Source organism: Panulirus ornatus, chromosome 1 (assembly GCF_036320965.1).
Source record: "Panulirus ornatus isolate Po-2019 chromosome 1, ASM3632096v1, whole genome shotgun sequence".
In the NCBI taxonomy this organism is placed as follows: Eukaryota; Metazoa; Arthropoda; class Malacostraca; order Decapoda; family Palinuridae; genus Panulirus; species Panulirus ornatus.
The window spans coordinates 9,026,697-9,040,860 of NC_092224.1; the positions used below are offsets into that span (position 1 = coordinate 9,026,697).

Sequence of the window (14,164 nt, forward strand, 5' to 3'; positions counted from 1 at the left end):
TGGTCTCCCGCTTCTCCTTGTTCCCTCTACCTCTCACAAATACATCCTCTTTGTCAACCATTCCTCACTCATTCTCTCAATGTGTCCAAACAATTTCAACACACCCTCTTCTGCTCTCTCAACCACACTCTCTTTATTACCACCAATTTCTATTACCCTTTCATTACTTACTCGATCAAACCACCTCACACCACATATGGTACTCAGACATTTCATTTCCAACACATCCAGCCTCCTCCATACAACCCTATCTATAGCCCATGCCTCACAACCATATAACATTGTTAGAACCACTATTCCTTCAAACATACCCATTCTTGCTCCCCGAGATAAAGTTTTCTCCTTCCACACATTCTTCATTGCTCCCAGAACCTTCACCCACCCCCCGACCCTGTGGCTCACTTCTGCTTCCATGGTTCCATTCACTGCAAAGTCCACTCCCTGATATCTAAAACACTTCACTTCCTCCAATTTTTCTCCATTCAAACTTACATCCCAATTAACTTTTCCCTCAACCTCATTGGACCTAATTACCCAGCTCTTATTCACATTTACTCTCAACTTTCTCCTTTCAAATACTTTTCCAAACTCAGTCACCAACTTCTGTAGTTTCACACTCGAATCAGCCACCAGAGCTGTATCATCATTGAACAACAAGTGACTCACTGCCCACCCATAAAAAAATTAAACAGCCATGGGGACATCACACACCTCCGCTGCAGACTGACATTCACTGGGAACCAATCATTCTCCTCGCTTCCTACTTGCACACATGCCTTACATCATTGGTAAAAACTTTTCACTGCTTCAAGCAACTTACTTCCCCCACCATATACTCTTAAGCAAAGCATCTCTATCAACCCTATCATATGCCTTCTCCAGATCCATAAATGCTACAAACAAATCAATCTGCTTTTCTAAGTATTTCTCACACACATTTTTCAAAGGAAACACCTGATCCACACATACTCTACCACTTCTGAAACCACTCTACTCTTCCCCAATCTTATGCTCTGTACATGCTTTTACCCTCTCAATCAATATCCTCCCATATAATTTCCCAGGAACACTCAACAAACTTATGCTTTATAATTCGAACACTCACCTTTGTCCCCTTTGCCTTTATACAATGGCACTATGCATGCATTCTGCCAATCATCAGGCACTTCACCATGATCCATACATACACAGAATATCCTTACCAACCAATCAACAACACAGTCATCCCTTTCATGATAAATTCCACTGCAATACCATCGAATCCTGCCACCTTGCCGGATTTCATCTTTCACAAAGCTTTCACTACCTCTTCTCTCTTACCTAAACCATTCTCCCTGATCCTCTCGCTACGCACACCACCCCGACCAAAACACCCTATACCTGCCACTCTATCATAAAACACATTCAACAAACCTTCAAATGCTCACTCCATCTTCTCACTTCATCACTACCTATTATCACCTCCCCACTTGTCCCCTTCAATGTTCCCATTTGTTCTCTTGTATTAAGCATGTTATTTACCTCCTTCCCTATTCATTCTCCCTCAAGGTTAATGATACTCTATCACCCCAACTCACATTTGCCCTCTTTTTCAACCCTTGCACCTTTTTCTTGACCTCCTACCATTTTCTTTTATACATCTCCAAGTCATTTGCATTCCTCCCTTGCAAGTATCATCCAAAAGCCTCTTTTCTCTTTCACTAGCAACTTTACCTCTTCACCCCACCACTCACTACCCTTTCTCATGCCATGCCACATGCATCTTTGCATAAGCAATCACTGCTTTGCTATATACATCCCACTCCTCACCCACTCCCCTCATGTCATTTGCTCTTACCTTTTGCCTTTCTACACTCAATCTCTCCTGATACTTTCTCACAAAAGTCTCCTTTCCAAGCTCACTTACTTACACCACTCTCTTCTCCCCAACTTTCTCTCTTCTTTTTTGAAAACTTCTACAAATCTAGGTATATAGGAATAGTTGATATGTATATGCATATGTAAATGAAAAAAAGAAAAGAAGTAAGAAAATGAAACACAATAAGTTCCCAAGTAATGATCACACTGTCAGGGGAGATACAAGAATGAGATGAAAGACACAAAACAGTCAATTGACATACTAGGAAGAGACACAGCTAAGATGTCATTGGCAAACAAGCATTACTGGATGGTGGAGTTCAAGTTGGAGTGTTTGGGTATGGCAACATACCTGCCATAAAATTTTCCAATTTGTATAGACCTTAAGTAATACTAATATTACAATTCTTTGTACAGTTAATAACAGAAGATTCAGTGATATTTCTCGTAGTAAAGGGGTTACAGTTTATAACTGAATTAGCATTACTTCAGTCAATACAATGGTCATAGTTTTCAACATGATTAAACAAAGCATTTGATTCTTGTTGTTCTTATAATTTATTCACGATGCTTAAGTCTAACATAAAGATCCTTACCAGTCTGCCCAACATAAAACACTTTAGTTTTTACAAGGTATTGTGTAAAGACAGCCCGCAGAACTTTCTGCTGAGTTTTTGATTAAGATATTCTTTATAGTCTTGTCAATGCTGAAGGGTACACTTACATGAAAGGATTTCAGCAACCCGGGAAATAATGTAAAATTATCACTTAAAGGGAGAACTAAAAGATTCTTGGTATCAAAGGAAGGTTTGGAACTCTATAAAATGATTTCTAAGCCAACTTAAAGGATTTATAATGAAAAATCTAGAATACTTTAACGTGGATCCAATAGAATATATCTTCTCAAATCAATATATTCTGGATTGCATATACATGATGCCCTTAGGAACACTGACTGTAATGATGATGATTCAACTCTGTCATGTTGAGCTGAGTCATAAAGAATATATGAACAAAGATTGGTGGGTTTTCTGTATATGCTAAACTTAAACATGTTTCTATCCCTACAGATCATGCAATCTAAAAATGATAACATAGTTATTTTCTACTTCAACAGTAATGTGATAGATGGTACTAAATTGTTAAGTAAACAAAATATTTTAAAATTTTCATCTGTTCTTCAGACACAAAGAACATTATCTACATACCTATACCAAATTGCCTTAAAGGGTAAGATATCCATCAATACTGGTAAAAAAGGGTTACCCATCATCCTATCAAATTTCTGAGCATAATATTCTTTATCAAACTGAAATACACCGTCTTTTATATACAATTTTATCAATTCAATAAAAACAGAATTTGAAACAGGTGAATCATTATCATCCAAGACATCAACCAAGTATTCTAAGAGGTCATCAACTGGAACTTTTACAATTAAAAATGAAACATCAAAACTTACCACTTTGAAATCAAAATCATCATTAAGCTTGTCAACTAAATCCAGATTGTTCATGATATTAGAAGTTGATAGCTTACCCAATGGCAGGCTCAATAAAGAAACTAACCATTACATGATGGAGTCCACTGAACTCACTATGGGTCTTGCCAGAAAGTTTGGCATATTTGCTCTGCTATGTCCGTACGTATATTTTTAAGACCTTCCACAAAGTATCTCTATCAACCTTATCATATGCCTTCTCCAGGTGCATAAATGCCACATACAAATCCATCTCTTTTTCTAAGTATTTCTCCTACATTCTTCAAAGTAAACACCTGATCCACACAACCTCTACCACTTTTAAAGCCACACTGCTCCTCCTCAATATGATGCTTCCTCTTGACCTCCTGCCACTTTCTTTTATCATCCAAACGTCTCTCTTTTCTCTTTCACTAACAGCTTTACTTCTTCATCCCACCACTCACTACCCTTTTTAATCTGCCCACCTCCCACCTTTCTTGAGCCACATGCATCTCTTGCACATGCCATCACTGCTTCCCTAAATACATCCCATTCCTCACCCACTGCCCTCATGTCATTTGCTCTCACCTTTTGCCATTCTACACTCAATCTTTCTTGGTATTTCTTCACACAAGCCTCTTTTCCAAGCTCACTTACTCTCACCACTCTCTTCTGCCTGACATTATCTCCTCTTTTTTGAAAACCACTATAAATTTTCACCTCCACCCCCATGAAACAGTGATCAGACATCCCACCAGCTGCTCCTCTCAGCATATTTACATCCAAAAGTCTCTCTTTTACATGCCTATCAAGTAATATGTAATCTAATACTACCCTCTGACCATCTCTCCTATTCACATACGTATACTTGTGTATATCTCTTCAAACCAGGTATTACCAATACCAGTCTTTTTCAGCACAAACACCATAAGCTCTTCACCATTTCCATTCAAAACACTGAATACCCTATGTGCACCAATTATACCCTTACCTGCTACATCACTCACCTTTGCATCTAAATCACCAAAACTGCTGACACACTCACTCAACTGCTCCCAAAACTTTTGACTCTCATGATCTTTCTTCTCATAACCAGGTGCATAAACACCAATAATCATCCATCTATTACTGTTCACTTTCAGTTTTACCTACACTAATCTAGACATTACTCTCTTACACTCTATCACACACTTCCAAAACTCCTGCTTCAGTAGTGCTACTCCTTCCTTAGCTCTTGCCCTCTCACCTATTCCTGACTTTACTCCCAAGGCATTTCCAAACCATTCTTCCCCTTTACACTGTGCTGGCAAATATTAGGATAGCTTTCAAGTGTATGGATAAAAGAAGTACTTAGTAAGCTCTTCATATCTTGCATAAGGTCATAACTAGAATCTTCTCAGGTTTGGTCAATGCACCTAAAGAAGTATGAAGAGCTAATAGAGAAGGTTGTGATGAGGGAAACAATGAGGTTACTGTACCAGAAAAAATATCACTGTAATGATATCTACAATATTCTTATCTCTGTGAACTCTAAAAAAGTAACAATGAAGATGTTACACACAAAATTACACATCAAAATAATAATTAACAAGGAAAAAATCAAATAAAATGAAAAGCAGCCAATTAACATATATCATCATAACATAAAATACAGTGCTCACACTTGACCTTTTTAAATATAGCTTCTACATACCTACTAAACCAATGACCATTCTTCATATCAAAGTGCAGAGTCTGCATATCAATATATCACTATTTATACATCCCTGAATTTCATGGCTAATACTTGGTATCTTGAAAAAAAAATCATTCATGTAATTTCTTTAATCAAACCATGCATAACTTCTCTCTGAATCTTCTCTGTCTGCCCTCTGATTAACAAAGCACAAAACAGACATTCAATTATCTTATTTTTCTATATACATGTTAACTAACCTTTCACTGGGGGCATCTATGTTTATGTAAAGGCGGTGATATGCCCCAACCACTGCAGACTTGATCTCCGGCTCCTTGTTCCAGACCAGTGCCAACATTCGTCGGACTCCAGTCATAGCATTAAGCAAGCCAAACTCAAAAGCTGAAAATCAATTGAAAAACTGTGTTTCATAGTACTCTTTAGATATCAGTAAAAAAAAACCTACCTTTATAAGTTTTCAAGTACAAAAAGGTCTTGATAACAAATCAGATGTCACCATAACACCATAGTGTACCAGACAGAAAGTATAAAAAAAAACATTAAGAATACTGTGAACATGCTTGGTATTACTGTAACATCCACTCTTACTTGAAAACCCCACATTACAGACATAACTTAGTCTGCCTCTAAGAAACTGGGTATCCTGTTTAGATGGTGAAACTTGTTTTCCTCTTAACAGGTGCTCTGTTTATACAAAGAACTTATTCATCCTTGTATGGAGTAATACTCTCACATCAGGGGTGTTTTCTAGCTCTGCATCCTTACTTAACGGAGTTGAGTTGAAAGTGTTAGCTTATAAACTCTCCCAGGTTAACTTGCAAACTTGATCCACTTGCCCTACACAGCAATGGGGGTTCACTTTCCCTCTTCTATAGTTAATTCTTTGGCTTTTGCTCCCAAGGGTTGGCTGCTTGTGTGCTAGAACATGTAATACTTGGCAAGCTGCTGCAACACATGATTACCGTGTGGCCAATGGCAACTCAAGGGTGGGCCGTTTTGATAACTATTTTTTTCCTTATACCTCAAAGCTCTGGCACTCTCTTTTCTCATGTCTTTCCTAATATTTATGACCTGGTACATTTTAAAAACAGGTTTTTCTTTCTTTATTCTTTTCTTTTAAACTATTTGCCATTTCCCGCATTAGCGAGGTAGCGTTAGGAATAGAGGACTGGGCCTTTTTTGGAATATCCTCACCTGGCCCCCTCTGTTCCTTCTTTTAGAAAATTAAAAAAAAAAAAAAATGAGAGGGGAGGATTTCCAGCCCCCCGCTCCCTCCCCTTTTAGTCGCCTCCTACGACACGCAGGGAATACGTGGGAAGTATTCTTAATCCCCTATCCCCAGGGATTCATTTCCTTAAAAATTTGTAAATACTTTTCCTTGTTTCTTATTTTTCCTTTATATAGTCCCCTCTACCTTTCAATTAAGGCCCTGCCCTGATGTGGACTTTTATCCATGACTGGAGCCTCCTATGTATAAAATAAAGGGGGGGCTCAGTTTGAGCCACCATGCTATATAGCAAGAAAATGGCAATCAGATGCAGAGCAATGAATACTACAAACAAAATTTTCACTAAAAGCTTTGGATAGCAAATTCTACATTTTGATTTCAGATATTCAAAGTATTAACTAATTTATAACGTGCTGTCAGTGGATTGAATCAAGGCATGTGAAGCGTCTGGGGTAAACCATGGAAAGCTGTGTAGGTATGTATATTTGCGTGTGTGGACGTATGTATATACATGTGTATGGGGGGGGTTGGGCCATTTCTTTCGTCTGTTTCCTTGCGCTACCTCGCAAACGCGGGAGACAGCGACAAAAAAAAAAAAAAAAAAAAAAAAAAAAAAGATATAATCATACATGTGCGAGTAGGAAATATAGTAGGTAAGCAGTATTGGATTACATACTAACTGATAGGTGTGCAAAAGAGAGACTGTTGGATATGAATGTCTGATCATTACCAGATAAGAGATAGAGGTAAATTTTTGAAAAAGTTTTGGGAAATGAGGAAATTACATAGGCAAGAAGAGGGTGGTGAAAATGAAAGAAGAAACACCAAGAGAGACCAAGTGCAGAACGGCATAACATAAGGTAGAGTAAACAAAACTAAGAGAGTGGGTGAGGAATGGAGGTATTTAGGCAAGCAATGCTGGTATGTACAAGATAAGTGTGCAGCATGTGGAAGTTGTGATAAGGGTAGGTGAGAAAGGGTAGTGAGTGATGGGATGATCATTTAAAGTTACTAGTAAAAGAAAAAAGATAAATGTATAAGTGGTACATACAGGGAAGGAGTGCATATGATTGGAAGATGGACAAGAGAAAGTGGCTGGAGGTCAAAGAGAAAGGTGCTAGGGCTGGAAAAGAGGGCAAATAAAAGTTGGGTGAGTGCATATAAGCAAACTTCAGGGAGATTAAAAATTTTTGGATGGAGAAAGTGTTATCAGGCAGTGATGAGGTGAAGAGGAGATGGAGTGAGTATTCTGAAGGGTTCTTGAATGTGTTTGAAGACACAGTGGCAAATGTAGGGTGGTTAAGTCTGGGAGGTATGCGATGAGACAGTCGTGGCAAGTGGTTTGGTAAAGAGACAAGAGGAGTGAAAGCCTTGCATATGATAAAATGAGGCAAGACAGCTGAAGTGGATGGTATTACAGTCAAATTTCTCATGAGAGGGAGTGACTGTTTTGTTTACTAGTTAAGATTTTCAATGTATGAATGGATCATGGTGGGGTGCATAAGGATTAGTGGAATGCACATTTAGCATCACTCTATAAAGGTTGAAGGGGACAAAGCTGAGTGTTCGAATTACAGATGTATAAGTTTCTTGAGTATATCTGGTAAGTTGTATGGGAGAGTAGTGATTGAGAGGGTGGTGGCAAGCACAGAACATCAGATTATGGAGGAACAATGTGGTTTTAGGAGTGGTAGAGGATGTGTGAATCTGATCTTTTCATAGAAAAATGTGTGAAAAATACTTTAGAGAAACAGTGCCATTTATGGCTCTGGAGAAAGCACATGACAGAGCTGAAAGAGATGCTTTGTGGATGTCTTGTGAATAGAAGCAGTGAGTAAGTAATATAAATACAGGGTCCAAAACTGACAACAAATGTTTTGCAATCAAATCAAATCCTAATATCCTCTACAACCAGGAAAAGAAATGTTTGTTAGAATTAGGAGAGAAGATAAAGCAAAGAATGAAGATGTGAAATGGATATGTGTTGGGAAAAAATTACAATAAGGTGAAGTTCTATACATGAATAGGGTTATGCAAAACATCCTGCAGAACTTAGGATGATCAAGAAGATGTACAGATGAAGATACAAAGAGTTCAAAAATGGGGAGAGGAGTTCATCAGGGGCTGACCCTCCTAATTCTACAAGGAACCCATTGTCCATTGGTTCATATGTTGCTTTACAACATTCTGCAGTGGATTACCTGAAAAATAACTCAAAAGTGTACACAAATGTAAACATGTATACAGATACGAATTACTACATAAAGTGGCTGACAACAGAGTAAAGCATCTGACAGCAGACTGCCAATTTTCCAAACCTTTGGGATTTTACTGAACAAGATGAAATTGTTTTTTTTTTTTATGAACCATTGGAATTTCTGAACTATAAATTGCCAGATTTAGACATATCACTGTGTGCAATTACTTATTTGTACTGTACAGGAAGGGAGTTTTACATCAGCCAAACCCAGTGATGTCGGTTTCGCAAAGAGAGGCGGCCACTGTATTGTCATGCGGCTTCAACTCCATTACCACACCTGACTTGTTCCACACCTTTGAAGTGATGTCTGTATGCAGACAGGAGTGCCCAAGGACAGCTAAGGCAGCATAGCAGTATCATCTACTGGGCTACCCTAACGTGAGCCTGGCTCTCTACTATGGCCCATTCCCTGTTTCGCAGAGTAGTTCTCCATCACCGGTTTATCAGATAATGTTGCCAGGGCACCGGGACACCATTCCACAACTGTCCTTCTACTGCCAGCTGTGTGGGTGACTTATCCCCCTCTCTTAGAGGGGTGTTGATATATTGGAGCGCATCCTGAGTTGCTTTGCTGTTGTACAGGCTACCTCCAACACCCGTGTTGCCTCTCAATACCCGTTTGGCTGCCTTTACCACTGATTCAATTCATCCACTGGACTGGGGGAAGTGGGCTAAGGAGATGCAGGCCATGATTCCCCATTCTTTATTTCCTTTATGCGCCCCATCTCCTGAAGAAGGAAAGCAGTCTTGCGATAACTTGGGATTTTCCCATGTAGGTTTGAATCCTACTTACTCATCCAAATAAGAGGTGCAGTGAAGCAGGTAGTACGTCCATTATAAAGAAGTATCCTTTCACGGGAGAGGGGTAGCATCACCTTCATCTCAGTCTGACTCCTGCCACTATCTGCCCGGCGAGCATTCCCATGCTGCCAGGTGCCTGCCAACTATCTAACGTATCACATACTAAACCCTACAGTGACAGAGGAGCTAAAAGAAAAAATGTGAACTTAAATGTGGCACATTCGATTTAATGGACTTTTGGCATTAACGGATAACCCTTCCTCCTCATTAGTCCATTAAATGGAGGGTTTGCTTTAGTGAAGAAAGTCGAGGCACTAAAAATAGCACAGACTTTGTTGCCCGAGTTAGGAGTCATCATAGCTCATGGTCCTCTTACACCTTGCTCATGTTGAGAGGATGTGGTAGAGGATGTGTGGATCAGGTGTTTGCTTTGAAGAATGTATGTGAGAAATACTTAGAAAAGCAAATGGATTTGTATGTAGCATTTATGGATCTGGAGAAGGCATATGATAGAGTTGATAGAGATGCTCTGTGGAAGGTATTAAGAATATATGGTGTGGGAGGCAAGTTGTTAGAAGCAGTGAAAAGTTTTTATCGAGGATGTAAGGCATGTGTACGTGTAGGAAGAGAGGAAAGTGATTGGTTCTCAGTGAATGTAGGTTTGCGGCAGGGGTGTGTGATGTCTCCATGGTTGTTTAATTTGTTTATGGATGGGGTTGTTAGGGAGGTGAATGCAAGAGTTTTGGAAAGAGGGGCAAGTATGAAGTCTGTTGGGGATGAGAGAGCTTGGGAAGTGAGTCAGTTGTTGTTTGCTGATGATACAGCGCTGGTGGCTGATTCATGTGAGAAACTGCAGAAGCTGGTGACTGAGTTTGGTAAAGTGTGTGAAAGAAGAAAGTTAAGAGTAAATGTGAATAAGAGCAAGGTTATTAGGTACAGTAGGGTTGAGGGTCAAGTCAATTGGGAGGTAAGTTTGAATGGAGAAAAACTGGAGGATGTGAAGTGTTTTAGATATCTGGGAGTGGATCTGGCAGCGGATGGAACCATGGAAGCGGAAGTGAATCAAAGGGTGGGGGAGGGGGCGAAAATTCTGGGAGCCTTGAAGAATGTGTGGAAGTCGAGAACATTATCTCGGAAAGCAAAAATGGGTATGTTTGAAGGAATAGTGGTTCCAACAATGTTGTATGGTTGCGAGGCGTGGGCTATGGATTGAGTTGTGCGCAGGAGGATGGATGTGCTGGAAATGAGATGTTTGAGGACAATGTGTGGTGTGAGGTGGTTTGATCGAATAAGTAACGTAAGGGTAAGAGAGATGTGTGGAAATAAAAAGAGCGTGGTTGAGAGAGCAGAAGAGGGTGTTTTGAAATGGTTTGGGCACATGGAGAGAATGAGTGAGGAAAGATTGACCAAGAGGATATATGTGTCGGAGGTGGAGGGAACGAGGAGAAGAGGGAGACCAAATTGGAGGTGGAAAGATGGAGTGAAAAAGATTTTGTGTGATCGGGGCCTGAACATGCAGGAGGGTGAAAGGAGGGCAAGGAATAGAGTGAATTGGAGCGATGTGGTATACCGGGGTTGACGTGCTGTCAGTGGATTGAATCAGGGCATGTGAAGCGTCTGGGGTAAACCATGGAAAGCTGTGTAGGTATGTATATTTGCGTGTGTGGACGTATGTATATACATGTGTATGGGGGTGGGTTGGGCCATTTCTTTCGTCTGTTTCCTTGCGCTACCTCGCAAACGCGGGAGACAGCGAAAAAAAAAAAAAAAAAAAAGAATACTTAAATATGTTCAGCTAGTAATGAGCAAAACATCAGATTGTAAAAATAATAAAAGTGACAAAGCATTTAAGTTCTTTCATATATACCACCCAAGGTGGTACTACAGTCCTGACGGAGTAATGTTGAAGTATTGATCGGAAACATATTACACTCACCAAGTCAGGATTGCTGGTCATACTTTCTGTCTCATCAAAACGGAACTACTGAGCTAGTCCTTCCATCTTCTCCTTATAAGCACTATACACCTACTCAAATCTTGCTTTTTTTCACATGTGTTTGTATCAACTCCTGTCCACTCAAACATTCTCAAGTATAATGATGACAGAGTCTGACAAATCTATGACCCCTAGTCCCCGGCATCATGGGGTGCTGAGAATCTCTGGGTTTCTGCCTGACTTTACTGCCAAAGAGATGGAGGGCTTTAACAGCACCAGTACTGGCCCCTTCCACGACCTTTCCCTCTTTGTTAGACCTTCCTCTTTCTATTCACTAAACCAACATTGGTGGTCTTCCTAGTAACCTCTACTTTGTTGAACATCATCTGCCTAGTAACTCTCCTAATATCCAACTATAATCTCCAATCACAATTCTGGTTCAAAGTAGTGTTTGTGCTTATTCCAACATCAACACATCTGTTGCAAGCCTCAAGGAGCTTGAGTCCCTAAACTTCATTATGTGGCTCCAAGTCTCTCTCCCAGCTACCACACTTTTCCTCAGTTTCCCCTATTGCTCTCCTGATTCTACACATTTCATATATTTCTTCAACTATGTAAACTGAAATGAGACTGTGACTTCCTCTCACCAGCAAGCTGATATCCTCTATCTTGGGGATTTCAACATTTGCCACAGGGAATGGCTGAATTCCTCCAATATGGATGGTGGAAGGATTGAAGACTTCACGTTTTCCATTCTCAATGACTTAGAGCAAATTATCTCCAACCCTACCCATACTCCTAACAGCTGTGACCACTCTCCCAATATTCTAGATTTGTTTTTCACCTCCAGTCCATACCGCTGTAAGTACACAATCTCATCCCCAATTGGTTCATCTGATTACACCCTCATCCAGCAGCCCCTTATAAGCATAAATACTGGCACCTAAACAAAGATGAATGAAATAACTTACATAACTTCTTTTCTGAATTTCCTTGGGTAAATTAGTCTCTTATGGGGTGATGATGTTTCTGTCTCCACCAAATGCATAGAAGAGGTTATTCTTGCAGGAATGGAAGCACCTGTCTTCTTCTAAGATGACCTCTTCATCCAAACTCTGGTTCAACTGTTCCCATTCTGAGGCCATTCATAAAAGGGATAAGCCATTTGGGCTTTTTTGGGTTTTCTGAGATGGCAGGGGCAGCTGAGGACCTAATCAAGGCCATCCCATTAATGCTAATTTGAATAAGAGCAAGGTTATTAGGTTCAGTAGGCTTGAAGAACAAGTTAACTGGGATGTAAGTTTGAATGGAAGAAGGGAAGTGTTTTAGATATCTGGGAGTGGACTTAGCAGGGAATGGAACAAAGGAAGCAGAAGTGAGTCACAGGTTTGGAGAAGGAGGGAAAGTTCTGAGAGCGATGAAGAATGTATGGAAGGTGAGAATGTTATCTCAGACAGCAAAAAATGGGTATGTTTGAAAGAATAATAGTTCCAACAATATTATATGGTTGCAAGGCATGGGCTCTAGATAAGGCTGTATGGAGGAGGGTGGATGTGTTGGAAATTAAATGTTTGAGGACAATATGTGGTGTTAGGTGGTTTGATTGATCAAGTAAAGAAAGGGTAAGAGAGATGTGTGGAAATACAAAGAGTGTGGTTGAGAAAGCAGAAGAGGGTGTGTTAAAATGGTTTGGTCATATGCAGAGAATGAGTAAGGAAAGACTGACAAAAAGGATAGATGTGTCAGATGTGGAGGGAAGAATGAGAAGTGGGAGACAAAACTGGAGGTGGAAGAATGGAGTTAAAAAGATTTTTAAGTGATCGGGGCCTGAACAGACAGGAGGGTGAGAGGCATGCAAGGAATAGAGTAAAATGAAACAATGTGGTATACTGGGGTCGACATGCTGTCAATGGACTGAACCAGGGCATGTGAAACATCTGGGGTAAACCCTGGAAAGGTTTGTGGGGCCTGGGCATGGACAGGGAGCTGTGGTTTCTGTGCATTACACATGACAGCTAGAGAATGAATGTGAGCGGATGTGGCCATTTTTTGTCTGTTTTCTTGGCACTATCTCGCTGAAGCAGGGAGTAATGATGCTGTTTCCTGTGGGGTGGGGTAGCACCAGGAATGGATGAATATATACATATTTATATATGTATACACAAGAGAATAAATGGGAACATCGATGAAGGGGGTAAATGGGAAGTAATAACAAGTAGCGATAGTGTGAGAATTTTGAAGGTTTGCTGAATGTGTTTGATGATAGAGAGGCAGATATTGGATGATTTGGTCAGGGTGGTGTGTGAAGTGATAGGATCATGGAGAATGGTTTGGTTAAGAGAGAAGAGGTAGTGAAAGCTTTGCGGAAAATGAAATCCAACAAGGCAGCAGGTTTGAATGGTACTGCAGTTGAATTTATTAAGAGGGGTGTAACTGTGCTGTTGACTGGTTGGTAAGGATATTGAATGTGTGTATGGATCATTGTGAAGTACTTGAGGATTGGAGGAATGAGTGCATAATGCCATTGTACAAAGGCAAAGGGGATAAAGGTGAGTGTTTAAACTATAGAGGCATACGTTTGTTGAGTATTCCTAGGAAATTATGGGAGGGTATGTACAGAGCATCACATAGGGGAGGAGCAATGTGGTTTCAGAACTGGTTAAGGATGTGTGGATCATGTGTTTGCTTTGAAGAATATGTGTGAGAAATACTTAGAAAAACACATGGATTTGTATGTAGCGTTTATGGATCTGGAGAAGGCATATGATAGGGTTGATGGAGATGCTTTGTGAAAGGTCTTAAGAGTATATAGTGTGGGAGGTAAGCTGCTAAAAGCAGTGAAAAGCTTTTATCAGGGATGTAAGGCATGTGTATGAGTAGGAAGAGAGGAGAGTAATAGGTTTCCAGTGAAGGTCGGTCTGTGG

General features: G+C 40.1%; 1 protein-coding gene across 1 annotated transcript in view; it reads right to left on the reverse strand.

The window, feature by feature from the left end:
* LOC139755260 (condensin complex subunit 1-like) overlaps positions 1-14,164 on the reverse strand; it is a 549,693-nt gene that overhangs the window by 291,659 nt on the left and 243,870 nt on the right. The window contains exon 14 of the mRNA XM_071673408.1: positions 5,255-5,396. Coding sequence (XP_071529509.1) covers positions 5,255-5,396 — 142 coding nt within the window. The remainder of the gene's footprint in view (positions 1-5,254; positions 5,397-14,164) is intronic.